The sequence below is a fragment of the Falco naumanni genome, chromosome 4 (assembly GCF_017639655.2).
Source record: "Falco naumanni isolate bFalNau1 chromosome 4, bFalNau1.pat, whole genome shotgun sequence".
Taxonomy (NCBI): Eukaryota; Metazoa; Chordata; class Aves; order Falconiformes; family Falconidae; genus Falco; species Falco naumanni.
Window position 1 is genome coordinate 4,571,729 of NC_054057.1, and position 27,441 is coordinate 4,599,169.

At 39.5% G+C, this 27,441-nt stretch overlaps 1 protein-coding gene across 9 annotated transcripts in view; it reads right to left on the bottom strand.

Moving 5' to 3' along the window:
- RBMS3 (RNA binding motif single stranded interacting protein 3) overlaps window positions 1–27,441 on the bottom strand; it is a 719,039-nt gene that overhangs the window by 131,189 nt on the left and 560,409 nt on the right. For all 9 annotated transcript variants that reach the window (XM_040589729.1, XM_040589728.1, XM_040589727.1 and 6 more), the window contains 2 exons: window positions 23,115–23,272; window positions 12,973–13,052 (listed from right to left, as the gene is read on the bottom strand). In XM_040589729.1, coding sequence (XP_040445663.1) covers window positions 12,973–13,052; window positions 23,115–23,272 — 238 coding nt within the window. The remainder of the gene's footprint in view (window positions 1–12,972; window positions 13,053–23,114; window positions 23,273–27,441) is intronic.

Here is a 27,441-nt window from a genome sequence, read left to right on the forward strand (position 1 = left end):
AGGAGTGAAGGAACCTGTGCTGCATCGTTAGCTGGCAAAACCATTCCTTCAGGAGCAGATAAGTGACAAGATCCAGACGGTGTCTGATCTAGTGCTGCAGGCACAGGACATGTAGATGCAGGATTGTATTTACAAGAAGTTCAATGCAGCTGAGGCTGCTCAAAACCCATGGAGGAAATTTTTGAAATGCTGGAATAAAAGAGATGGTGACAGCAAGGCAATGCTACCTGCAGGGAAGACACTACACTAAGCCTGCTGGGAACAGGAAAGAGTGATGGACAACCATTAGATTAATCAACATACTCTCTTCCAAGGTGCTCAGCAGCAAGGAAAGTGAGATGCAGTCAGCTGTTCTTGAAGTAGTTGCTTGTGCAGGTTAAGCTTGTTTTTACCAAGATCAAATCTATGGTATTTCTACCAGCTGCAGCTCTCTCACAGAGAGCATGCACCTGGAGCTTCCACTGCGGTACCTAACAAAGATCCCTCTGCTCACAGGTCAGTGGAAGGACTGACATCCTAACTAAACTGGTATCACCTCTTCCCTGACTGATCTTTCTCTGCCACATCCCCTTAGAAGCTGTACATAAAGTGTCGATAGGCCCATAGCTGGATCCATTAGCTGTGGTTAGATAACTGATCTGATTTCTTAACTAGTGTTTTAAGTTCTGACAACCACATTTAATTTTACTGACAGCACCTGTGCTAGCTAAAGCCTGTTCACGATGCCTCCTTAGGGCTCTATTACAGGTTTCAGATTGAGACTGGACTGCTTGGCATTCATTGTATTCCTGGAAAAAGGGCTAATTACAATGGCAATTTTGCACAGCAGTTACCGCTAGTCTCTGTCTGTATTGCTCTTCCCCTGCAGAAAGTTAGAAACATAAAAATAAATAGAATTAATTTTGTGTGTGCTATTAGAAGATGTGCAGCAATCAGGCAGAAAGGTTTTCATGTTCACTGCTAGGTACAGGATCTGATATATGACAAATGGTAATGAGATAACAAATTTGCCATTGATTCAGACCCACCAGTGGTGACTGAAAAACATTATGTGGTGACTGCTCTTATTTGGGGGTCTGTTTGAAGTGTGTTGGTGGTCCTCATATATTTCCTAGCAGAAAAACATCTGCTGAACAAACCCCACTATCAAAATCAATATAATTAGCATCTTTTTGAAACTGTTGGCTTAAAGGAAGGGTGGATCTCTTTCCTGATCCTCAGTTGATCTTTCTTGTGTGACAAATAGAAGCCTTCAGCTTCCAAGTTGGTTTTGTTGGATAAAGAAACATTTTTATTTCCCCACATCTGACAGTCTGGTTCCATCTATTAATTATCATACACTTGTTTATATTAATGTTGATTAACGGTCGATAGTTTCAATTAAGCCTAAAAGACTTCAATACCTAAATAACCATGCAATTTAATGGGACCGACGTACCTCTCAAACCACTTAAAAAAACAACAATGTTAAATTAGGAACACATACCAGAGGAGTGTTATGGAGCCTACTTACAAAACAAGCCTCCTATATGTCACTATTCTGACACCCAGAAAAACTTTATGGAATCAAAGATCACACAAAATGGTCAGAACAGAAGAACTGTGATTCCACATCTTTGGAAAAAAGCTTTAAAATTAAAATTTCAGATGTGCCCCAGTATCTTCAATATTTTCCATCTTGAACTATTAATGTCCCATCTATATCTTTTATCTTCTTAGCACCGAAATTAAATCCCACTTCAGATGAAATGCATAGTACACAAGGCTAAAAGCAGCAACCTGGGTCATGAGATGCACAGAAGGACTATATTTGGTTGAAAATAGAGGCAGGCAAAACATATAGTTAAATGTATACATAAATGAAACACTGCCTACCAACACCTCGATCACAAAAAAACGTGTTTAGTCTTTCTCACATTATATGTGGTACGCTGGAACACAGATAACTCATATAGGAAAGGAAAACTGCTCAGCCTAAACTTGCATCCACCACACACCACGCCTGCTGGAATCACAGCCTCCCACGGCAAAGGCAAGTTTCTTGGTGTTGCTGCTCACACGCTGGGAGAACACTCTCTGCTTTTAGAGAATCCAGCTCACTTTTCCCCAGTTTCTATCAGAGCCACCCTCGGGGCTAGTCTGAAACAGGATACATTAGAGATGAAATCCTGCCATCAGTGAAAGACAGACTGTCACAATGTATTTACCCATATGTTACCAGGCTTCTTTTGAAAATTCCAAATGCTGAGGCTTTCATTACACTGTAAATGTAATGTAATGTAAAATTCAGCTGATGAAGATTTTTTTGAAGGAGTGAGCTTTGGAGGGCAAGTGCTCCCTCATGGTGCTGTTACAGTGGGTGAGCCTGGAAAGGGAAATCCAGACAAGAATACAGGTAGTAGGCTGCTGGGTCATATTTTCTTAATTTGAATACATACCTCAAAACCTTACAGTGTTAGCTCTGAACTATAAAACTTTACACTTGATCACAAAGTTATGATATTTACTGAAAGGTGCGGGGAAATAAGGAGGGGAAAAGAAGAAAGGAAGAAAGGAATTAAAAGGAAAAGGGAAAAAGAAGGGGAAAGGGAAAGGGAAAAGCTAGAGGGCAAAAAGGCTCAGAATCAGTGAATTCACAGTGTAACCAGTAATCTAATTTAGAAAGATGTTGATTGTATTCAGTAAAGGAATACTGTAACTGAAGAGACACCATGACAATTGGTACATCTTTTGTTAGGTTGGGGGTTTCTTTTCTGGTTAAAATCTGCATTTTTTGAAATAGAAAAGTTGTATGTGAAGTAGCTCTTGTAAATCTTGGCCTTTGAGAAGTATTTTCTCATACCGTATCTGTGCAATCAAAAAGCTAAATTACTCCTTTCCCCCCTTCTCTCTTATTTTTTGGTTTCTTTTTCTTTGCTGAACAACAGCAATTCTGGAAATACTATATACTAAACAATTATATACAAAGCAGTGGGGGAAAAGCTACATATACAATGCTGGTTTAATGAGCTTTAACAAAAAAGGATAAATGCAGAATCAGACATCCAGCACCTTTCCCCTCCCTCTTGATGTCTCTTACATTGTAGAAGGTAAATTGCAGACACAGAGACGCTAAGGCAGTCCTAGTAAAATGCAGGCTGTTTTGCCCCTCTTTCAAGTTCCTGTGATTGAACCTGGGAAAAACCCTTCTATGATCTTGATTCAAACAAGAAAGACTATTAGAAATGGCCAAGAAATGGGGCTTTTACAGCTGCTAAGGACTGCTGACCAGCATAAGGACACTGTTGTTGTGACACAAAAAAAAAAAAAAATAATCAAATAAAATGTTAGCCTCCTGCTTTCCCAGTGCTTTTAGGATGAATTGCTTTTCTCTGTTGTGCAGTACCATTTGAGGAGTAGAAGGGGGAGGGACACACTTCAATTACACAAGAGGCTCCTGGTATTCAAAACGTATGGAAACTGCTGTTGTGACACCACTCATCTTACTTTGTTTGGATGAATCACAAAGGGAAAAATCTTCACATGCTACTTCAGACACCTCATGCCACTTGACACTCTCGGGGGGGAGCCCTGCAGAAGAGTCCTCAATGCTTCTCTAGTGGCAGAGGAAGGTTTCCTTTGGGAGGGAGGGAGGGAAAGTGGCAGAAAGGTACGACCAGGAAGGGAGGACCGGCCCCATGTACTCCTTTCTTTTTATATGTGCCTTCCCTGTCACTACCCTCCCTTTTCCCCTACACAGTCCTTCCTAAAGGCATCAGCACCAAATTACTCCCAAAACACTTAAGGATACATCAAGCACCTGCAGGCTGACTTCTGTTCACAAAAGCACTCAGAAGTCTGGATACATATCCACCCTTCCAAGCCACCTAATGCTTCACAAGCTCTGCCAGTAAAAATGCATTTTGGAGAACCCCCTCCATACCAGCCCTGATGAAGCAAACCCACCTGAGAGCCTCGTGAGGCTGTCTGCTAGCCAAGCGTGCTTGAAGGCAGCAGCCACCGTGTCCCCACTGAGCCCTGCAGGGAGCACAGACTGGGCACATATCACCTGGACGCTCACCGATTTACAGTGCTGTTCCAAAACATGTGGAAAATCCATGTTCCAATTTTATTGGGACAACTCAAAAGTCTAGTCCCAGAGGCTTCCAATTCTGGCTGAAATATGGATGCCCAAAAGAGTGTGTCAAAAAATACCTATTTGTACATTGCTAAGCTTCAATAAAACTTTTCTTTCCAGTCTAGCTGGCATTTACAGGACAAAGGTTCAGACTGAAAGTTCTGACTTCCCTATACTTTGAATTTCAAAAAATCTAATGTGAAAGCAAGTGGAAAAGTGTGAGGGAGAGAGGAAGGAGGAGGAAAGAAGAGTATTTCTATGAAAGGGCTGAAAGGGACATAATTTTCCTCAGTTAAAAAAAATAAATGTAAACCACTTGCTGGATATTATTGAGCGCAACACACTATCAGCTCAAGTGGCTAGTCTGTGCTCAGCTAGATTGATACCCTTGCTCAAGTTAGCTTTTTAAATGAGTTTTAAACTGGCTGGCTCAGGTGTGACAACACTACACTGCAGCAGTAGGGCCTGCAAAGCAGATACACTCCATCATGTAAACTGTCCTGAAGGGACAAATAAAGTAATGCAGGAGAGGAAGAAACAGGAGTCGTGCCACTGCTGGCCACAGTTGATGCAAAAGGAGAATTCCTCCCTGAAATCTGAATCATGTACAAATGACTTTACAATGTTCCACATTGTTTCATGCTCTGATTTGCATGTTTTTATTTGTTTGTTTTAAACTGCCAGCCCTTTAGACCTAAACAATCTGAAATTCAAGCTGTGAATCTTTCTGGCTCATAAATTTTGCCTGCCATAACACCTGCACAACTTGTCTGTTTCGTCTTGGATTTTACAAGTGCATCCAAGGAACAACACTGTCCCTGGACCAGAAACTTGTCGACATTTCTCCTGCTGATGTATGAGGCACGACAGAATTCAGTGCACATGCTCTCAGCTGTGCTGGTTATGCAGCAGTAACATACAAAAGAGACCCTTTGTTCATAAGCAAATATATCTGCCGTTGCATATAAAGGGAAAGGATTTGCTGAATTAGAAGATTTACACAGTTATTCTTCACAGCAAAAATGCACTTTGAGTTAAAAGAAAAAAATGTATATATTAAAATTAGTTTAGATAAACTGTGACACGGTTCATTACCAGTAGATACTACAAATGAGAAAAGAAAGCAATTCACCATTTATGCTGCAGACTTCTGGAAACCTTAGGAAAGATATGACAGGTGATACTGCAACCAAAAAAACCAAGGAATGATCTTTCCTCATTTATATACCATATTGTTCTCTAACTTCAATCTTATAAACCAAGTGAAAGATCTTAATCCAAACTGCAGTAATGCTGTTTTATTTACCATGACCTGAATTACTGCAAAATCACAAACAAACTGATCTTATACATTTTTTATTACTTCTAGTTACAAAGTAATAATAAAAAAAAACCTGCTATGAATTTTTTATTAATTATGCAGCTGGATTAGAAAAGTCAGTATTTCTTAATGTGGTTATTTAAAAACCAAAATTATATGGTTCCTTTCCTAGGACCTTACAGACCAGTACAAACTGAATAAAATAAAGACATAAATACATAGCACATCAGACCTGTGAGACTGCCCCCATCACCAACATTTTTATGTATTTCTGGAAAAACAGGCCTTAGACAATGTCAGCATTTTGCCTTCTATCACACAAATTCCCTGACGAGCCCAACTATGTGATTTAGCACTGACAGACATCTAATATCTGAAATACAAATTAGCTCAAGTCATGTTCCTCCAAGAAATAAGTGTATACCAGCTACTGGGGTTTACTGGGTAAACATCTAAGTTTGTATCCTTCTAACCAAAGGAAGTCTTTGCCTGAGCTATGTGGAAATTATATAAAGTCTTGTGTAGATAGGAGAATTTTTTTTTTTAAATTAAATTATCCCTTGCCTTTAAAGAGTACACAGTCTTCAAAATCCAAGAAATCACATGGAAACGTGTGCTATGAAACCAGAAGCACCTACACAAATGTCAACACAGCAAGGACAACTGAAGGTTACAGAAACAAGTCTGGAGAAATAAAAAAAGGAGCTAAAGGCAACCCGTCTTGTTCAGCGATACAAAATGACACACTTCACATTTGAAATTCTCAAGAATGCTGTGAAGCAACACAAATATCATCTGACTTCTAAAAGCTGTCTTTGAGAGGAAAGAGACAGTCCAAGAAACACTTTATTTCACTTGAAGTCACAACCTATTGAAGATCTATTGCTGAAGAGTCAGTACAGGCTGGATTAACTATAAGCGCTATTTGGCCGAGTCCCAGAAGGAGAGCAAAGCCATGAGCCTCTGCCGGTGCTGTGTGACAGCCATGGCTCTAAAAGGGAGAGCAGAACGTGAAGCACTGATGAGGCTGGCCACACCACAGAACCCTGCACGAGCCACAAAACAAAACCACAGAGACCTACCCAGGGAACTACTTTCTAAGCAAAACATCTTGTATTTTCTGCTAAATCAGTACCCTTTTTGTAGTTTCTTGGTTAGAAAGTCCATCTTTACGACTGTCTCCTGCAAAGTCTGTGTGATCTTAACCATTATGTGATGTCTGAAAAATGAAACTCTGTTTCCCTAGGGAGACTCTCTTCTGCCAGCCACGCATACCACTGTGGCAGCTCTCAACATCCCACATGACCCAGGCTATAGGTCCACAGAGCCTATTCTGCATTGAGCAGTTTGTCAGAGAAACCCGAGCTGGAGACTGCCACCTGCACATTGCTGAGGGTGTGGGAAGCACCTGGGGTCCAAAGCAGGAGGAGTTACAGTGGCTTCATGGTCACCATCAGGATTCAAGTAGGACAGTAACAGAGGGAATTAAAGATTTTGTCTGTCAAAGATGAAGACTGAGAACTGACAGAAGTTAAAAGGATGTTTAGAGGGTTTGAGATGTAAATTTCTGCTAACAATGAGCTGAGCATGTGCATTCACGGAGCACAGAATGCGAAAGATAACAGCAATTCCATGAAAAATGACAGCCAAGAATTGGAAACAAGATAAAGAAATAGAAATTTTGTTAAACAGTTATTTTTTACAAAGGTCTTTACATGGATCATATCTTCCGATATGTTAGGGAAGGATTTATATACTGCAGTCAGCAGATAACAATGGAAATATTTACAAAACTGAATTCTTAGAAGGTAGACAACATAAAAGATTCAGATAACATTAACATCTTATACGTTAAAGGAACTGAAGATACAAGTGAGGGAATTTGGGTTTTTTGAATAAAGATAATTTCTCAGGGTAACAATATGTAGAAGATAAACCCCTTCTTATAGTAGCTCCACTGAGTATTACCAGTACCAAACCTAGCAGAATGCCCTTTATTCTGTTTCAGTTCTCTGTAGCACTCAACAAATGTTTTAAGCTAAGTAAAACCAAATGCCTAGCTTCTACTTTTGGCTGCTGTTTTGTCATGTTTAAAATGTCAAATACATACACATATACACAGAGAATGAGATAAAAAGACATGGATATTTACGGTAATGTATTACTTACCTTCATAAAGTGAGGTAAACTCCCCAAGAATCTAATTTTGAAAGAGTTTTCCAGTGATTTATGCATATAAATGAGACAAATAAATAAAAAGATAAACCACCAAACTAAGAGGAAGGGGCTAAAAAGTTAGCAAACAAAACATTTTAAGTTTATTCATTCAGAAAAACAATTTACAGCATCACTGATGACCAGATACCATTTGTTCATCCACTAAGAGGAAAAGAAAAATAGCAGAAAATGTTGCTACTATCCATTGCACAGTTAAGTCTCAACTGGAATACTGTTTTCTCATGACCATTTTAGCCACAATGTCCTAGAAAACATGTTGCTCTAAATATATTATGCCATGTTTTAAGTCTACTTCTCTGAAGCACAGATCAAGTATTTGAATTTACTCTCTGGTTGGAGAATCGGAGAATCTTAAGAGATAACAAGAGAAATATTTGAAGTAAGGATAGAGGCAGAAAATAGCCATTCATTCTGGTGAAATGACTTTGTAAAAAATACAGTGCTTGGGACCTTTTCAAGAGAAAAATTCATGACCAATAATGATTAGAGTAAGATACGAGGTATTTGCAAATACATCTGTATTGTTGCAGAGAACATCTTTCTGTTAAGAGTTTCTGCTCTAGCAAAAGTCAGTCCCAAAATGCCACAGTCACTTGTTATTTGTGGGTTTCTTAACCTACACAAGAACAGCACTTCCCTCTTCCTTCTTTTTGTCATGTATTTTTAACCTGGCATTAAAATTAGCGATGAAAGCCACACAGAGCTTCTACAAAAGATCAAGATTCTCGACCATGCATTGGAGCACTCATGAGTCTCATTTTTGTAAAATTTTCCTTGAGATGGGAATTGACCAATATCCTCCGACAACCAAAAGTATTTACAAAGCAAATGAAATTTAGAAAGTACTATAATGACTAGAATATGCTGTGAGGGAGCATAAGGAACGTATCAACAGGGGATAATTACTGCAAATGAAGCATGTTCCTGTGACATTCCAGAGAGAAAAGTAAGAACTCGTTAAGTCTTTGCATTTATTCAAAAAGAGAAAATGAAGTTTTTTGAAGACATTCAAGGATACTGGGAGATGAACAAAAACTCTGTGCAAAGACTGTACCCTAAGCCTGCCCATCCAAAGATAAATCAATTTGTTACTGACAGAAAAGCTAGGAATTTTTACTTGAATTCAGTGATTGCAAAATGTGATAGATTAGCAGGTTTTCATATGAAGTATGCTATTCACCAAGAAAAAAGAGATGCAGCACTGAAAAACTGAGGGCGAGCTACCTTACTACCTTCATCATTAGTAGTGCCCTTCACATCTTGATGGAGGCATACAGCGCTGCAGTCTGATGCATTCATTTGCTGACTTCTCTTTTAGAGTGGCAATACAGGGTCTGTACAATTAAGTTTCATGTGGGGCTGCACTCCCTATGGGAAGAGAATATACCCAGTAGGTCCTGATCTATTTATCTCAGAAAAGCAGTGCTAATAAAGGGAAAACAAAAAGAAACACAAAAAAACCCACTAAAAAATAATCACTCAAAGCTACTCAGAATATTTATGAAGTTCACATGGAATCTGCCAAGCACTGAGAGTTTGTAGATTTCTGGAGACAACTGTACTTTCTCAGTCTGGAAGAAATGCAAAGATATTAACTAATTATTTATGGGACAACCAACTATTTTGTACTGCATATCTAAGACTGAACATCATGAAATGCTTACTAGTTGAGCAAGCAGGACAGTGCAGCAATTTGCTTTGGAATGGAACGAAGCCAAGGCGTTGGACTAAGAAGCACCCTTAATGAGAATAGTTCACTAACAGACACAATACTGCTAAATTTACCTAGGCATTACACATCTGACCAGTGACATGTTTCAAGTGCCAGAAAATAACCTTTACATTGTCACTGGATTGAAGCAGTGGTGTGGAGCTGCAAGTGCTCAGCTCTACAATTTTTAAGAGACAACAGACAGTAGCTGAAGTTAGAAAGTCAATCAAGGAATGATATATTTTTGCCTTGGGAGCATACAGAATACGTAACCTCCAGAGTGCCCTGTGTGCACTCCTCTCCTTGCAGATGTAACACTGCTTTAACCTTTCCTGCCATATTGCTGGCCTGTGTCAGCTTAGATATGTGACTCCTGGCTGGGCTCGCATGTCCAGGAATACTAGCGACTGTCCTGTAATTTCTATCTTATTTCCAACAACAAAAAAAAACATTCCATGAAATTTACATCTCATTTTCCAAGGAAACACTAGCTGGGAAAGAGATCTGTATTCAAAATTACTGTCTGAGGTAACTGTTTGGGAGGATATAACTTAAGTCATGGTCCACGGTTTTATTCGTCGGGAAAGCCAGAGCCATGGCTGCCCAGCCTTTCTGATGAGCTGTTCGGCAGCATGTGAAAGCTACCTGCTCCAGTCCTTCTTCCATTGTGACTTGGTAACCAGGCACAACCTCCCCACAAGATGTGAACATTTTACCCTCCTGACATGGTATTCTCACGCACATAACACATCTTAGAGAACACCACTGGGGAAAACAGCATGGATGCAAACTAGCTGCCAGAACGGTTTGCCTGGTCCATAATCCCACTGCCTCGGGAACCAGGGTAGTACAGAACAGCCTGCAGCCAGGTTGATTTCTTTCTTGATGGGCCTCATGCAACTTTCTATTAGCTGGCAAGCCTGAACCAGAACATCAGAGCTTGGGTGAGAGGAGGTGCGGACAAAAATGTAAAACCCTTCACTGCTACGCCTGAAAGAAATCCAGCTGAAAACCCTAAATCAATTTAATTTAACCCTAAAAGGATTGATTAATTTCCTCCCACAGTAAGACCATGTCTTTGAGCAGTAGAGGTTAATAACAGACAGCATTGCATACTTCCACTAATATTCTCTGGTTCCTCATTTGTAATGGAAATCCATAGAGAGGTTACAGCAATAACTAGAGATGTTTTTCTTTCTACGTCAATTACTAACGTGATGGAAGGATGATTTTCAGACTCTGATTGTGATTTTCCAAGTACACTAGGAGACTTGGTTTTCCTTCCTTCTCCATGCAGGAAGATAAGCAACTTCCAAGAAGAGCATAAAACAAGATGCTTCCACCTTTGCTGAGAGGCTTAAATACATGTTCATAGCACTGATGTATAAACCGAGTAGAAGCTCTAACAGGAATCTACGTCAAGAAGAATAAACTAGGACTGCATGGTTTTTTTGCACTAGATCAAAGGTAAATGAGTACGAGTAGCCAGTACCACTTGAACTGACCCAGCTGCTCAAGTGATCATGTTTGCCTTCTGGCTTCTTAAGAAAGAGAGGAATGAATAATAAAAAAAATATTTCAAATATGGATTTGAAGAGTGCCCTACTCTAATAATGAGGCAGAAATATTCTCTTTTATGTGGTCAAATACCATACGATAATTTCTAATTATCTGTGTTTGGAACTACAAACTCTGTCCTCCAAAAATGGAGGGCAAAATGGGATTTTAAGATACCTAGTGCACAGTTGAGTTCAGTTACTGGTTCAGTGGCTTTGCCCCTAGCTGCATTATGCTTTATCTGCATCTGAATGGTACTCAGGTAAATGAAAACTCTAAACTAGTCACTTCCCAGCTCATTCTTGCAACTAAATGCCATCTGATCACAACAACCATAAGAGAAACAGACAATTTTCCCACATGGACATCTTCAAGAAAGTAAGAGCTGATTCATGTCCTTTAATTGAGAAAGCAGAAAAAGTTATAACCATTAAAATCCAATTTCAGTGTATCTCTTGGAACAATAGGTAATCATGCTATCTTATCAAGACTCTTGTTCTGATGTCCCACATTTTTCATGTTGAATATCCAGGATTTTCCTGACTAATTAAAAATAAAATAATAATTAAAAATATTTTAAACTTCTAGCTTTCATTCTTTACAGTGTAGTCTTTTTTGTCTGAAGCATGCACTGTAAGAATATTTTGCTTTATTTCTGCCTCAAATGATGGGTCCTGTCTGAGACAACCAAGAATGTGACCATGGAGCACACGTGGTTATAATGATAAAGCTGCACTACTCATTCCTTGCTATTCACAGTCTTTCCATTGGGTGTTGCTATGATATTAAACAGATTACTTCTGGGGCTCAATGTACGCGTACAGAAAGGCATGCCAAAAGTTTAAGGTGTCTGCTTATGTTGCTTTGCCCGTTGTTCTATGCAGCCCGTGTCTGCTGTACTTCACAAAGTTGGTGGTGTACTTCATTAGTTGGTGTTGAGAAAAATTGTCAGTGACTACTTTTGAAAAAGAAATTCTGTAAAATGGAGTCTGACAGCTTGTACCAAAAGTTATATACTCTTTCAGGAAGGTGATCTGACTAAAATTTGTATGTATCTTGCAGCATTCAATTACTGTATACAATAGCTGTGCAGATGGCCCTCTTTTAATTAAGAGTATTTAGTGCATCTTCTCCATAAAGAACCAGGCAATGAATAAGGAGGAATTCAATGAAAGTAACCAGAAAATGGAATAGTTTAATGGAAGTTAAAAAGAAAAAGAAAAAAGAGATAACTTAGGATGCAATTCTTGCAAGGACTTCCTGCTCATTGAACACAGCTCTTCAGATATTCTGAGGGAGAAATCCTGGCAGATTTGTGGGCTGGAGAGGTCTTATCAAGCACTAAGAATCAGGCAACTGATCACTGAACTTTGCACAGCTGATGGCCACATAGGTGATAGCTGAAGATTTTAAAAGATACTGGCTAGAACTTAGCTTTTGATGTGGCACAGACACGCCAATGAATGTATTCTACAGGTATCTTCAGAAAATTGCAGGGTTTCATTAAGTTATGGCAAGTACAAATGGTATAAAATCACCTCATATTTGAAATGCCCTAACAGATACTGCTGTTAATACTCGTAGTAACAGTAACTAGTAACTGTGAAGAATACAAAGTTACTACAACCTGAAATCCTGACTATTTTATCACCCGTAATGCAGTTGCTGATCTAGTCATATTCCCAGTTTGTTAGAAAAGCACCAGCATTTACTTACATGGCCTTTGCTCTGATTTAAAAAAAAACAAACCACCACACAATATGTGTATTTAAATAGAAAAAAACACAGTAAGATACCATGATTTTTACATGTCCTTAAACTTACTGCTGTCAGGCATAAATGCTTGAATCATACAACCTGGGCAAGGAAGAAGTTGCTACGGGTCATAAAGGATAGGCTTCAACCAGGAAAGTCGTATGCCCTCTTAGCAAGGCCAATAATATAAGCCACTCTCACCATAAATTCTAGCATTTCTGTATTCTAAACTCTTCAGTGAATTTTAAGTTTCATAATTATGGCTACACTTACCTGGTAGACCGGGTGGGGTTTTCAGATATTTGCCATTAAAATGTTGAATTACTACTTCACATTTTTCTGTAGACTCCATTCTGGAAAAGAGAAGAGAGTGGGATGGGGGTAGAGGCAAAATGTGTTACTAGACTGTTATGAAAGTGCTCAGTCAGCAAAAACAAAAAGCAAAAGGATTGAAAAAAGGACAAGCACAGATGCTCAGAGAAAACTTCAAAGCTGTTCTCGCCGATTTCTGCAGAGAAACTGTTTGAGCTCATTACAGTATGGTGTGGCTTGTGAGAAGGACCTGCCACCCTCAAAGCCTGCAGCTGCGCTCCCGGCTGTGTGTGAGCTGCAGCAGTGTCAATGAACAGTCCCCTTTTGGCTCCGTGGGATCACCCTGAACAAGGACATTCTTTATGCTCTCACGTGCTGCTTGGAAAGGCAAAGGACATGTGTCTAGATGCCTTGTGCACTCAAAATAACTTCAAATGGCATGGAAAAAAACAAACCACCAGGGTTTTGAGAAGAACACAGAGGATTAAGCATCCATTATTAAGGATTACAATGTTAAAAAAATAACCTGCAAAGACAGACTGTATAGCAAAACCACAGACAATGCATATATGCCTATATGCCTATTACAACACAAAGCCAAAAAAGACAATAATTTACATGTAATACTGGTAGGTGAAATACCTTTACTGTTCATCTCATATGACCTCAAGGTAACCTTCAGCACTGAGACATGAAAGCATTAACAATGAACTGGTACATATATTTTTTGAAGGAACGGTAAAGAATACAAAGCTACTAGTCAAATCCCAAACCATGGTTATACCACCTCTGGGAATTCACTGTTCTTTCAGGTCTTTGTAAATTGACTGTACACTAGTCCAGAGAACAGTTGACTTGGCTGCAGAGTGGGTACAGAAATTTCAAAGCGAGGAAAGAGAGAAATGGAAAGCTAATAAGCAAGCAAAAAGAAAAATAATGCTTTTGTTTTTCTTAGAAGAATTGTGTTTAAAACCCATGTTCAGTGCTCCTTCAATACACCAGTGCTTACCTCCAGGTACTCTCCACAAAATAACTCCATGGACATAAATATTGCTTACTTCTCACCAGTCTAAATCTTTTCAAAATTAATTTATCCACCAACCTTCCTGTCAATTCGTTTTGGGAAAGAATGGCTTACTTAGAGCAGCAGATTGTCTCCCAGGGTACAATTTTGCCAGTGTTCAAAGGACCACCCCATCACCACTGAAAAAAAACCCCAAAAACCTACCATCCTGATTGCCTGATTAATTCTCTGAGAAAGTCAAAGTCTTTTGTCATGTTTGTTTCAGGTAAAATCATTAAAAATTGTCCCTTCCAGGTTGTATCACTGCATACCATGTGGGCTGGGCCATTTCTACAAGCACAAAGACAGCAACTTAGATTGTTCACTTCGGCTTCATTCAGATTTAACTAAGCGGATGTCTGCACTGAGCCTTTAGAGACTCTTGTCTCTGAAAGAATAAATGCAATAAAAGTCTGTTTTCTGTAGCTGCAGGCACTTGGTGTCAAACCATGTTATGTTGCACCACACAGCAGTGACAATTTCATTTTAATACATGGGGGTACACTTTAACAAGCCAAAGCAGTCCCTGCAAAGAATGCAATATATAAGCTGCCAAGTGAAAGAGACTCAGCGCACTTCATGCATTTTATGTGGGAAGAGAATAAAAGTGAAACCCACAGTGTTCTGGGATAAAAAGGCCATCATTCGAATAGCACTCTGAAAAAAGAATGTGCACATTTTCTTCTCAAGTTTCACAATTAACGGCTCTCAAATGCCATTGCTAGCTATCTGTAATCTGGCACACGCTTCGCTTGAAACTGACACTGGCATTATCGACTCAGTCTGAAAAGGCAGCACAATAGACAAAGCCATCTACACATGTTCCCTTCAGATGTGTTGCTGAGTAACAACTGCATCTACCCCTCATCTTCCTTACCTGAATCCCTGTCTGCTTTCTGCAACGTGTGCCTGGGGGGTAGACCTTCCTCCTGGATGCACCAAGGCTGGTCAGGCAGCCGCTAAACTTATCAGGATGGTATCTGTCCCAGGGCTACCTAAGTATGAATTATAATTTACACCTGCCCACAATACCTGTTTTTTAGAAATAACCCTTTCAAATTGTGTTATTCTGGATGATTAGCTTGCTGACTGACTGGGAAGAATGAGGGGTATAGAGCAATGGATATATTATTAAAATCATCTGATACTCACCATCACAAGATCTCAGTCTTAATTTACTTAGAACTCTGATCAACGTCAACAATGTCTATGGCAGGCACCTGCCCATGAGCCGAACCTATCTGCACACATCTGTTCAGGCATTTCTTACTTGCTTGAGCCATAAAGACTAGCGAGTGATACCTGGGAAGAGGCCCAATAAAAAAAAAAAAAAAAAAAAAGAGGTCCACACTAATAAATTCTACCTATTTTTTCTTCAAAAAGCTATGACACTCCTCTATTGTAGAATGTGTTTGGAAACCCGGGGAGATGGACAAAATATGCTTTTTGTCATGAATTTATTCTCTCATCTGAGACAGAAATATTTCAAAATGTTGAGACTGGGTTTAATAGAAATATCATTAACAAGAATGTTACATTGTAAAAGTTAGCCTCCAGGGGACAGGTTTTCTACAAAAGAATGTAATTGAAGCACAGGTAAACTTGGGGGAAGAAGAACACTTTAAAATCCCTTTTTTAGATGCTGGGTTTTTTTCATAATTGATAGAGCAAAAATGTGGAAGATGATAATATTCTGGAGAAAAGACAAAGATCTCAGACGCTTCAAAACCTATTGAAAGACAGATACTCAGCTCTCCTGCTGGAAAAAGGAGAGCATCAGCTTCACATAGTTAATAGGAATTTGCTTCTGATCAGATCATTCATGAAGTATCATTTTCAAATTTCTATCAACAGTATATTTTTGGTGCCGATCCTAAGAGGATCTTAGATAATTATTCACATTTAAAAGCAATTTGGAGACAACAATAAAACATCTGAGTATTACTCTGAATCAGGAAATGCAGTGCAGAAAAAAAATATCAAAGCTATAGGCCAGATTCTTATGATATTTTTAAAGGTACAGATAATGATCTAAACTAAAAAAAACCAACAAAGCTATGATAATTCATTTTTACCTGTGTCAATACATCTCCAAGTTCTGAAAACTAAGTTGTAAAGTTCCCAAACACATTATGAGTAACTAGACTGTCTATATTCTATTCAACTGGAAAGGAAGTGAATTAAAAAAAAATCTGAAAAGGAAGACTGTTTGTATGGATTTTTTTTAGCCATAGTTTGCAAATTTAAGATATTTCAATACAATGGGTAAAAGAACAAAAAAATTAGGCTTGCTTAAGCAAGTATCACAACCAAATAATTTGATGTTCATGTATTACTATTAAATATTTATTTTAGATTATTTTAAAAATGTGTATTACTCTCTCTACAGACCATAATGGCTCCAAAGTAGTCATTATGTGTTGTTATAAGTAATAGGGAACCTTTACCATGAAAAAAAGAAAAAGGAAAAGGATTTTTTTACAAACTAAAGCTCTTACACATGCTTATTATAAAGATTGATGCAATGTCAAGAAACAACTTAATAAAATTTATATACAGGGAATAACATGATGATTACATAATTATTACATGAGAAATACTCAGTACCATGTAATTACCCGTTAGCAGTAAAATGTGGGTTTGGTTTACATATACTCTATAGTCGCTTTGCTTAATAATAGTAAGGTAAATGAGAATAAGGACTATATTTCTTTATATCCAGAGTAAATATTTAAAGATTAAATTGTTACTACCAAATTTATATTACCATCAACATATGAATATTGTTGTTTTCTTATATTTATGACAGCAGCAATAATAAATCTTGAGGGGCAATATTTCTTTACTATTTAAGGCACCTTGCAAAGACGGCAGTAGGTAGGTAGTAGCAGTATGATACAGCAGAGGTGTCCAAAGAACTGAGGCCATAGTTAGAATACACACTGGAGAACTCAGTTTCTTTAGCATATCAAAAAGATGAGCAGAGGGGCACTCTGATAGCAGTGCCTAAGTACCTTTGCAGGGAGAATAAACTAGGTGCTAAGTAGTTCTTTAACCTCGCTAGAAAGTTGTGACAAGAACCAGATACATTTGAAAGAGAAATTAGGCAGAAACATTTAACTGCAAGGAAGATGTTCCACTGGCACACATTAGATAGAAAAGAGGTGGCTTTTTTTTTTCTCATTGATGCCTTCAAATCACTTCTGAAAGCTGTATTTTAGTAAAAGACAAGTATTATCTCAATATTAGGTAACTGGGAGTACTTCAACTGCCTGCGATATAAAAGTGGCCAGGGAAAATGATCTTCAGGTCTCAAATACTCCAAAGCTACAAGACAGGTTTGATTACTATGAGGTTTCTTAGCACCTCCTTACATCCTACTCATCCTTCTATGACAACATGTTCACTAATTAATTTATTCAGCTAATTTAATCCCAGGCATTCCAAGACCCTGATATGGCTGCAGCCTGTGATTTTCTTCTCTCCTGTAAATGAAATATCTTACGTCCCCAGCTTTTCAGAGATTGCTTCAAGATGTTTTTGTGCTTTTTGGTTTGAATCCATTTTATGCTGGAAAAATTGCTCCCTCTGTCATTTACAGCCCAGGAAGAGATATTAATTTTGACAAGTTTTCCTCATCACTCATAAATTATATCTTTTCCCAAGCTGTCCTGCCTGTATATTCTTCATGTTCAGTTCTGTTTGCATAAACAACAGGGGGTCACTTACTACCACAGATGAATATAAAAAATCTGTAGAAACCACTCCAGAGAGGACAGAATAGGCTCCTCTTCTCCGGGCATATGGTCCACACTATACCTTGCAGCATGATCCATTCTGCCAAGGTGACCGTTTAGCTGCCTGAGTATCTCTGCACAGAGCTACAGTGCTCTCCACAAAGAAACCTCTTTCAGAAGAAGTTTCAGAAGAAATACAATATAACTACATGACATCTACGTTATCCTGAAAAACCCTGAAAGATACACAGCTTCCTTTAAGGAAAAGAACACACAAATTAAAGACTTGGCTCTCTTCAGTGGAAACTGGAGCGCATCCTACTGAAAATCAATGCAAAACTTTTATTAATAGAATAATGATCCTGTGGAGGCTCAAAATCTTGTTTCCCATTTTCTGTTGCTCCCTTTCAGTTGCTGAGTTGAATATGATTTCCAAAGACTAAATATAAGAGATGTAAAATGCAGACAAATGGGAGATAAGTTTAACAAAAAACACATGCAGGTAGAGAAAAGCATCCCATTGGAAGGTCTTCCAGAAGAACAAGGTAGGGAAAAGACAAGGATGAAGCTGAACCTGCCAACGACAATATGGGTAAATGCCTCACTACAGAACGCCTGTCTCTGTCACAAAGGAAGCACCTCCTTGATATTTCCTTTTGCTTTGAGATTATAGACAGCTAATTGAGAATATCTTGACTGGGGTCGTTTGCTAGGAACAGCATTATAACATTCTTTTATGACAGTTTGTGTTGGACAAATTTTCTCACGTTACTGGGAAAGAACAGTATGGATACACAGTCATTTCCACCTAGACCCAGGCTGATTTATGCTACTGTCTTCACAGTCTCAGGTTAGGTATTATACTGGTGCCCGCCAGCAGAGCAATACTTGACTGTCTGACTGTCAGCATTTCCATCATAAATTTCTGTTTTCAGAGGCTTATGACTTCGTTGTAAAATGTCGCTTGGGGGGTGAATCTTGCAAGGTCGTTTTAAGTTACAAGACAGCAAACAAAATAAAAAAGTTAGTGGTTTCTAACTTTTTCTTTGCCCTTCATCATTTAAAAGGACCTATAAAATGCCTGCTCTGCTGTTCGGCTGACTGTGGTATACGTATGCATGGCATTATTATTACTATCTCTATAGGGAGGATACTTAAATATTTGAATGACATCTTACTGTGGGGTTATAAAATGCAATTTTGATTTCACTGATTCATGATATCAGGAATTTCTTCCCCAAAGTATATCCCAATGACTCCTTGCCCCCCTTTCCACATCCCGAGGAGCTCTTCAATTAAACTCACAGTACCTTGGACTTTGAGTTTTGATTATAAAAATAGCTCAGCCAAATTACCTGATGGCTCCTAACTTTCCTTGTTCCTCCTTCTCCACCTTTAAGGGCTTCATAGCCATTTTCATGTTGTGGAGTCCCACTGGTATTTGTCCCAGGATCCTGCCCCACATGTCCCGCTCTGGAGCCTGCTTCTCCCTGAAAGTGCTGCTCCATGCCTGGCAATTTTCTTAGGGATGCACTACAAAAATTTGGTCCAGGTTGCAATGCCAGATGGAAATGGGAGGTTTTGGGAGATAGGTTCTCCCCCAGCCCTCCCCAGCACCCTGAAGTGATGCTGTGAGCCCCTTCCAGGGAGACCTTCCAATGGAAATTTATCACCACAGGCACTGGAATATTTTATGGATATCACACAAAGTCTTTGAGGCATGTTTGGGACTTCCAGTTTCATCTGAGATATCCAATTATAAAGCAATTTCCTGGGTAGGATGTAGGATGTGACAGATCATTCTTCTGACTGAAAGTAGGAATGATCCTCATAATATCTAAGCCTGCACTACTGTCCCTGATGATGGATTTGTTCAAGCTAAATTTATAGCACCTTTTCAGCTGCCTTCAATTAAACCCTTGAATAAGGAAGAACAAAGCATTCTCCCTCTTCATAAATGCATCCTTAAACTGTCTGGATGTTCGTTATCCCCAGATACTGCTGACACTTCTCTGCTCCAAAGATCACCGATCCTCAGAAATCTCCCTCTAAATATACCCCCTTCTGTTTTGCAAAATTTTGCACTGCTGCTTTGACTCCACTACGATTGTGTGATTTCTTTATCTTCTCCTGCCTTAACATCTGGAATTCACCCTTTATGGTCCTGTGGAAAGCCTAGTCTTCCAGCACATACAGTTACCTCTTTTTAAGTGATAACACATCTTCGGGATGAAGTGTTTCCCTCCATACTCTTAGTACCTTCTCCTATCCAGTAATTCCAGGCTCCCTCAAAGACCTTCCCACTTACTCACTACCTCTGATTTGCTTTTTACTCACACCACCATCAACATTCCTCATGTCCTGTTTGCAAAACTCAAATCGTTAAGACATCAGCTTTAAAATTGTACGTTGAAAAAAGTCTTAGAATCAAGTTTCTTGTGGGGTTTTTTTCTTTGCTTTTTTTTTTTTAGGATGAAGGACTATGCTTTTCTTCTAAGTTCTGAGGAATCCATTCACACTCTTTAAATGAAAGATCAGATGTTGAAGTCATTACATGACTCCCAGCAACAGGGATTTAAGAGAAACACCTACAATTTTAAGTCTCATGATGAAACCCTGTGTGAGGGCAGCACCGCGTTATTCCCTCTTTCACCCTGCAATCCTATGACAGTCTGAAGTCAAAGCTTCTTAGGTGCACCATCTCCTTTTCCCAGTTCCTTACTTCTAGTATTTCTTCCTGCTCCTCCTCCTCCTAATTTCTCTCTTTGCTGTAAGATAGGCTGTGTTCAGCCCCAGCTCCTGCTGGGATTTCTGTCAGCAGAAACCCACGTCACAAATGACAACAGCAACAGGAGCTCTGCAGAGGGCCAGCTCCCACGGAGCGCCTGGAGGCAGGCAGCATGGCTTTGAAGTACAAAGCACGGCCCAGTGGCAAGACAGAGGTGGGCAGCCAGAGGTTACGGCAATTCCCTTTCAACTCCATGAACTTTTGTGGAGCCACAGTCGGAGTCTAAAGCTTCCTTTCCTTGGCCCTTGCTCGTAACTTTCCTCCCCAAAATCTCCCCTGGAGCATACCTAGGCACAGTTGAGTTCAAGCCACGGAGAAATGCTCTAGAACGTTTTGGAAAAATCTGTCCTGTTGCTTTTGAGGGATGCAAAAGAGAGGAAATACTTTCACAGCTTAAAAAAGAGACCTAGCTTTGTAAGTGCATACTTTAAAGGAGGCTGAACTCTAATGTGGCCAGACATTACTCAAGATAATTTTGACCCAAGAACATTTGAAGTTACCCAGGTTATAAATGAGTAGTCACCTGCAGTACTATAAAACTGCTAATCATACACGTTTAGGAAAAAAAAATTAATGATAGCTGTCTACTGCAAGCCTTTACTTGCAATTGCTGTTTGAATATGCTTGAGACAGACTATTCACGTAATTGGGCAGAATCAAAAAAGTTATTCTTAATCACCATAGCAGTTAGTTAATAACTTTGAAAAATCAAATTGCTGGATGCTGCATCATTTTAGCATATGCAAAGTTAACTTTTTCTCCTGTGCTCCTGTGGCTGTTAAGAGCTATGCTAAGCAGCATGGCACATGCCACAAGCAGGCACGATACACTGTGATAAAAAGCCCCAGGTCAGAAGTATATTAGCCAGGATCACTACACGGGTTGCTGACTTGAACTTCTCAAATCTTATCTGGACTGAAATACAGCTGCCACCCTACACCTGTACCGTATTTATACCCGCTCAGCGTGTGCTCACACTGTAGGTACACTAGAATGAAACCTTTGTTGGCTACAACCAAAGCTAAACAAATTAATCTACTTGCATTGGCATGCAGGAAAAAGATACTAAAGAGCACTTTATTACAAAAAGAAGGTCAGGTGGTCATGTCATCAGATCTTGTATTGATAATTCTGCAAGGACAAGTGTCAGCATTCAACTGCAGTTCTAAATTCCTGGATTAACTCTGGCCTTATTCCAGTCAACAGCAGATCTGCTGTATACTTTGATGGAACAAACGTTTTACCCCTCTGTTGTTTGCATGGTGAATTGCACAACCTTCATGTAAGATCACTAAAGGTTTCTTTAAATATGTTACATAATTAAATACATTCCACAGAGTCAATTTTAAAAAAAGTAAGTTTATCCATGAGTTATACTTATCTATATTTAGTGAGCTAGAAAAAAATTTATGCTATTATCTGCAAGAATGCGTAAAGAACAGTGTGTCATCTTTCAGCATAAATGTTTTGCCTTTTTACATTTGAATTCAGACAATATTATTTTAACATTCTTCACACACGATGATCTTTCAAATAAAGGACAGAGGTAACACTATAATGTCACTTATCTTGCAAGCTACCTTTTTATCATACAGTACCCCATTTCACTCAGTGGTGTTATGACACTAACAGAAGTGCCATGACATACCAAGATATGGTGTATTTCAAAGAAATTTGCAAGATGATTAAGTCATTTTGCCTCCTCTACAAAGCACAACGCAATGAATATTCTGTAGAAACAATGATTTGAGCTTTTTTTCCCTTTTCTTTTGAAGCAGAAGACTGATTTACAGCACAATTGCAAATTTCTCTTATTTTCTTTTTCAATACCTTTCTATATATAGATAGCTCTCTCTTCCTTGGCTTCTCAAAAGATAACTATTTGGTTTAAGAATGGTTCAAGCTGAAGAGAATCTATGTAAATATTCCCTGAGAGTAAACATGGAGATTTGTCTATCTGTACTGACAATGAAGTACATGGTAATAATATGTTGCCCATTCCGTCTAAAATATCTGACCACTCCAACAGGACTTGTTATATGCAAACATTTTTTTCTTTAGCTCTTTTCACAGGCTTGAGTCCCCTGCAGCTTTCAAGGAAGCCACATTTCTTCTGTTACAGTTCCTCCCCTTTGCTTGTCCAACTGCTAAATTTACTTTTTCCTGTTGCAAAATCTTTGCAAAACATTTAAACAGTTTCTTCAGCAACTGTGTGCTTTTGGCTGTAGGATATTTATTATTATCCAAGCTTGATGCTGCATGGATAGCTCACTATTCCTAGCAATTTTTATTTACAGAGACATACAGACAACAAACTATGTTTTAGAGCAATGAAATGAACATCCTTCTGCACTGGTATTCTTCAGCTTGGTAGAAAGAACAGACACACGATCTAATAAAGGTGCTGTTCTGCATTTTCCACAGCTATGAGGCTTCAGAGTTACAGAATAGACAGCATTTGCAAAGGACCAAAGCCAAAAAATCTGCATGAATCAAAAAAGAGCAAAAGTTTCACCTGGCAAAGCCGACTCCTCTGCTGACTCCATTAGCATCTCTTAGTATTCTGGTGGAAATGACATGTCCAAAGGGTTTCAGCATATTCTCCAGTTCCTGCTCATCCATGGAAACGGGTAAATTTGAGATGTATAGATTTGTGGGATCTTGCTCTTGTTGCTATGACAAAATAAGAGAAATATCCTCAGTTAGGCTTAGGACAATGGAACAGTTTATGCCTCATACAACAAAGACTACTCAAAATAGGACCAAGCCAAGAAATTATAGCTCCATTAGAAGCAAAGCTGGGCAATCTGTTCATGACGACAACATATTTGCCAAATTTCTGCAAACTCTCATGCATGTGCTTAATTCTGTGCGTGACTGCTCTTATTGAACTCAGTGACACTACTCATTTCTAAAAAATTACTCTCATGCACAAGCATTCTCGGGTTTGTGTCCTAATTTAGCAAACAGATTGTGAAGAAAACATGATTTCCACAAATGTGCTCACTGTTAACATACATAAAGAAAACTCAACACATGTTTTAAGCAGATGTGCTTTCCAGCCTGCAGACTTTCCATTCAACCTGTTCATCACGAACAAGGTTGGTTGAAAGCACACACAGAACACTTTCCATAGTATCTTTTTTTTTTTTTTTTCCCCCTCCATCAGGAACATCTTGATTGATAATGTGCAAAAAGACCTAACTGGGCTGGGGGGGAGTTCTGTAGTTCAATTTAAGGTCTTGGTGAGATAGGTCACATGTTAATTCTCAGACTGGATTAAAATATCTTATAAAATAAAGCCTGTAGTATGAATAATTGAGAAAACAAATGTGAAGACAGCTTTCACATTCTATTTCAGAATTTAAGGCTACACTTTCCATTTTGGCAACCATTCCAACTTTGATTCTTGCTTGCCAAACTACTGCAAAGAAATATCAGAGGCATAGATGCTGCATGTAAAATAAGTGTATTAAAGCTGTAAATAAAAACACTGTATACAGGGAACCAAGCCCTAATTACATTAAATCAATTTAGTCAAGCCCTTGCAAATTTTTAAGGCTCTGGTTCCATTTTCATTGATACGAGCTTGACATAATTATCTGATCACCTGTCAGTACAAACCTGATTGGGATCAGGAATAACTACATCATTTTAGCTAACGGTTAATAACCAAAAATATAAGATACAATCTTTATGCTGTGCAGTAAGCCAGACAGTACCTTACCTTGCAAAGTCTTCTGAGACAGATTTTCGGATTTTTTCATTACATATTTTAATGGGCAGAATTAATTTGTACTTGTTCTACACTGAGCTGACAGCAGTATTACTGTCATTTGCTATGAGGTGTCCTAAAACCAGATTAACAATCTTGCAGCAGCAGCACAACTTTACCCTGAAGAAATTACACACAGTCCTTCAGCCATCTGCCCTGGCTTAACTCAGCTAGTTTCAAATTACACTCCATTAAAAGTAGTGCAGATGTATCTTGTCAAACACAGACTCACGTGCCCTATTCTAGAAGATGTATGAAGGCTAGACAGAACCAAGATGTCTGCTCCGTCACTGCCTTGCACGTTCAAGGCCTCAAAAACGGAAGCAGAAATCGTTCCAAGCTGTGATTCACACACACCATCTTTGCAGGGAGAAGAATGACGAAGCAAAGTCTAGCATACCTAAATACCAGAACCAGAAGCCAAAGAAAGTCTTCAGCTTCCCTTACCCCAGGCTCAAGGGAAAATTCAGCCCTTTGGATGCGAAGAAAAGCTGCAAAAGGATACCCCAAAGGGTCCAAAATCAGGAGGTGTGTAATGCTGCTTTACTGCATAGTTTGGATTCTGACTTAAGAGCTGTGAACACTTGACTTTGGACTACTGCTTAATGCCCGTTGCATTCTAGCTTTGCATCTCCAGACTCATCACACCATGAAACAACACGTTACCATGCAGGTTGAATTCCCCACTGTTTTACAGAAAAGAAATAGAAGACCAAAGTAGGCCATGTTTGCAAGTTGCCGTCCATAAAAATATATCCAGTTATTACCACGCCTTATAGTAAGAGGGAGAGGAGAGGAAAACCACACACACATGAACGGTGAACTTACTGCAAATTGAACTGAAGTTACAAACCCTAAATCTAGAAAAACATTCCTTCCCTTTCCAGTCATCTTTCCCTGCAGTCATCTTCCTTTCTCTAATGTCTATTTACATTCACACAGATTCAAAAGCTAGTTCCTCTCCAATAACTGAAAGATATTAGTGAGGGGCCAGAACTGGTACAGTATTGACAATGCAAGGAAAATCATGCAAACAATCCTGGAGGAAAGGTAGGCAAGAAAAGAGAGGAGTACGAGGAAAGCACTTCTAGCTTTGGGAAATACAAACAAACAAAACCCAGAAACATTTTTTTCTCCTTTATTTTGTTCCGTATTTTTCCCCCTTTCTGTGTGCAAACTATTTAATTTTTATTGCTTCTTACTTTTTTGGGTTGTTTTTTTGGTTGGTTTTTTTTTTTTTTTTGGTGCACATACAGGCCACAGGAAAAAAATAAAGAAAGATAGGAGACAGGAAATATCGTCACTATTACCAAGTACTCTGAAAATGTGAGCAATGGAGGCAGTTAAAGCAGAGGTGTTAGGGAAGCAAATAAAAGTAACAAGGTTTGCGATTCTAACAGGCACAGTTTTTCAGAAATAATCACATTGTTATGCAAACCTCTACTCATTGATTGGTTAAGGACTTTGATTAATCAACCAGTCAGTGCTCAGGGACTGACATCACTTGTCAGTATTTAGAAAAAATATGCAGATGAGATCCCCCTAGCCAAAGGACAGACTAATCTGAAAAAAGCAGAGTTATGCATCAGTAACTGCACAACAACCTTGGCTTTCACTGAAGCAATTCAGTCCAGCAAAATATTACAATGAGCACTTTTCTTTTGACTACGCAGTTTTCAAGCTGGGGCAAACAAATAAAATAAGTAAGAACCGCCACCAATGTGTCTCACTTCTGGAGTAGGAACACACAAGCCTTTTAACTGTGTTAGATATTAAATGCTGTTGTTTTAAATATCCATGGAAGTTTTAGCTGCACTCTGAGGATGAATGACAGACTAGCAGGCCGTACTCACTCTATCACAAGGATTTACCAAGCCTATCTTTTATCAACATGATAAACAAGAGCTGCAAGCAGAGAGAGACAGATGAGGCCACTCATACTAACTCCACAACGCAACAGTGTTTTCTAAGAAAGGAAGAAAATTCCATGTTATTTTTCCTTACTATACAAATACAACATTTTAGAGAAATACCCCTTTCCTTCACAGAGAAATATCTCCCTACAGAGGCTGTATCTCACACCGCGAACTGAAACGAGACAAGACGCCTTCCCAGGGGTGAAGCCCGGCGCTGGGCAGGCTGCGCAGGAGCGGCGCGGGCCCGGCTGCCCTGCCACCGCACCGCCAGGCCCCACGGCCGCTCACCCTCGCGCGCCCCTGCTTCTCAGGCTCGCCCCCGCTCCCCGCCTCTGGGACCAGGGCTCCTCGTCATTTTCTTCAGTTGTGCAGACATCCCCTCTGCAGCCTGGAGGTGCTGACACGTGCTCCTCGTTTTGCATCGGCCTTTTCACCCCAGATTCCCCAAGCTCCTTCATGACGTACTTGCTTCCCCAGCCCAGTGTAACTGCTGAGTTTTCCAGTGTGAAAGGCAGGCATCCTACTGTTCAAAATGCGCCTATCTGTTGACAAGAGGAGCCTAACCAGACCCTCAAACCAAGCACCCCGTGAACTACCAGTCTTTCAGAATCCTAACTAGTCAACAGTCAGGTTTCTGCCTTCAGTGATCACAACCCAGGGTCACAGGTCCGGTGGCAATGGTGGTGGCTGGATCCACACAGTGCGGCCCAGACTCTCTCCAGTTCATTTAATTCTTTCTGTGGCTTTTCACTAAGGCATTAAAAAATGCTACGTCCCACCTTGGGATGCTAAAATCCCATTTATTGTTGTGTCCGTTCCCAAACCCTGATAACCGACCAGGCATCAGCGAGAGAGCTGAAAGTCATTTGTGTGATACTCATGGTCACTTCAGAACTGCGTTTTCCTATAATGCCCCCAATACTCTGGACAGGAGCAGAACGGGTGGGGTGGCAGAAAGCCACAAACACCTCCAGCAGCACTGTGCCTTGGATGTCCTACAGTTGCTGATTTAGAGCTACTGCAGTGGGACCACCAGCCAAACGGTGTCCCCACCACTGCCTGGACTTTGCAGTCCCTGTCTCACTTTCCCCCTCCAGACCACACCAGAGACACCAGGCTTGCCTCACACCGCAGGGCAACGACACATCTGT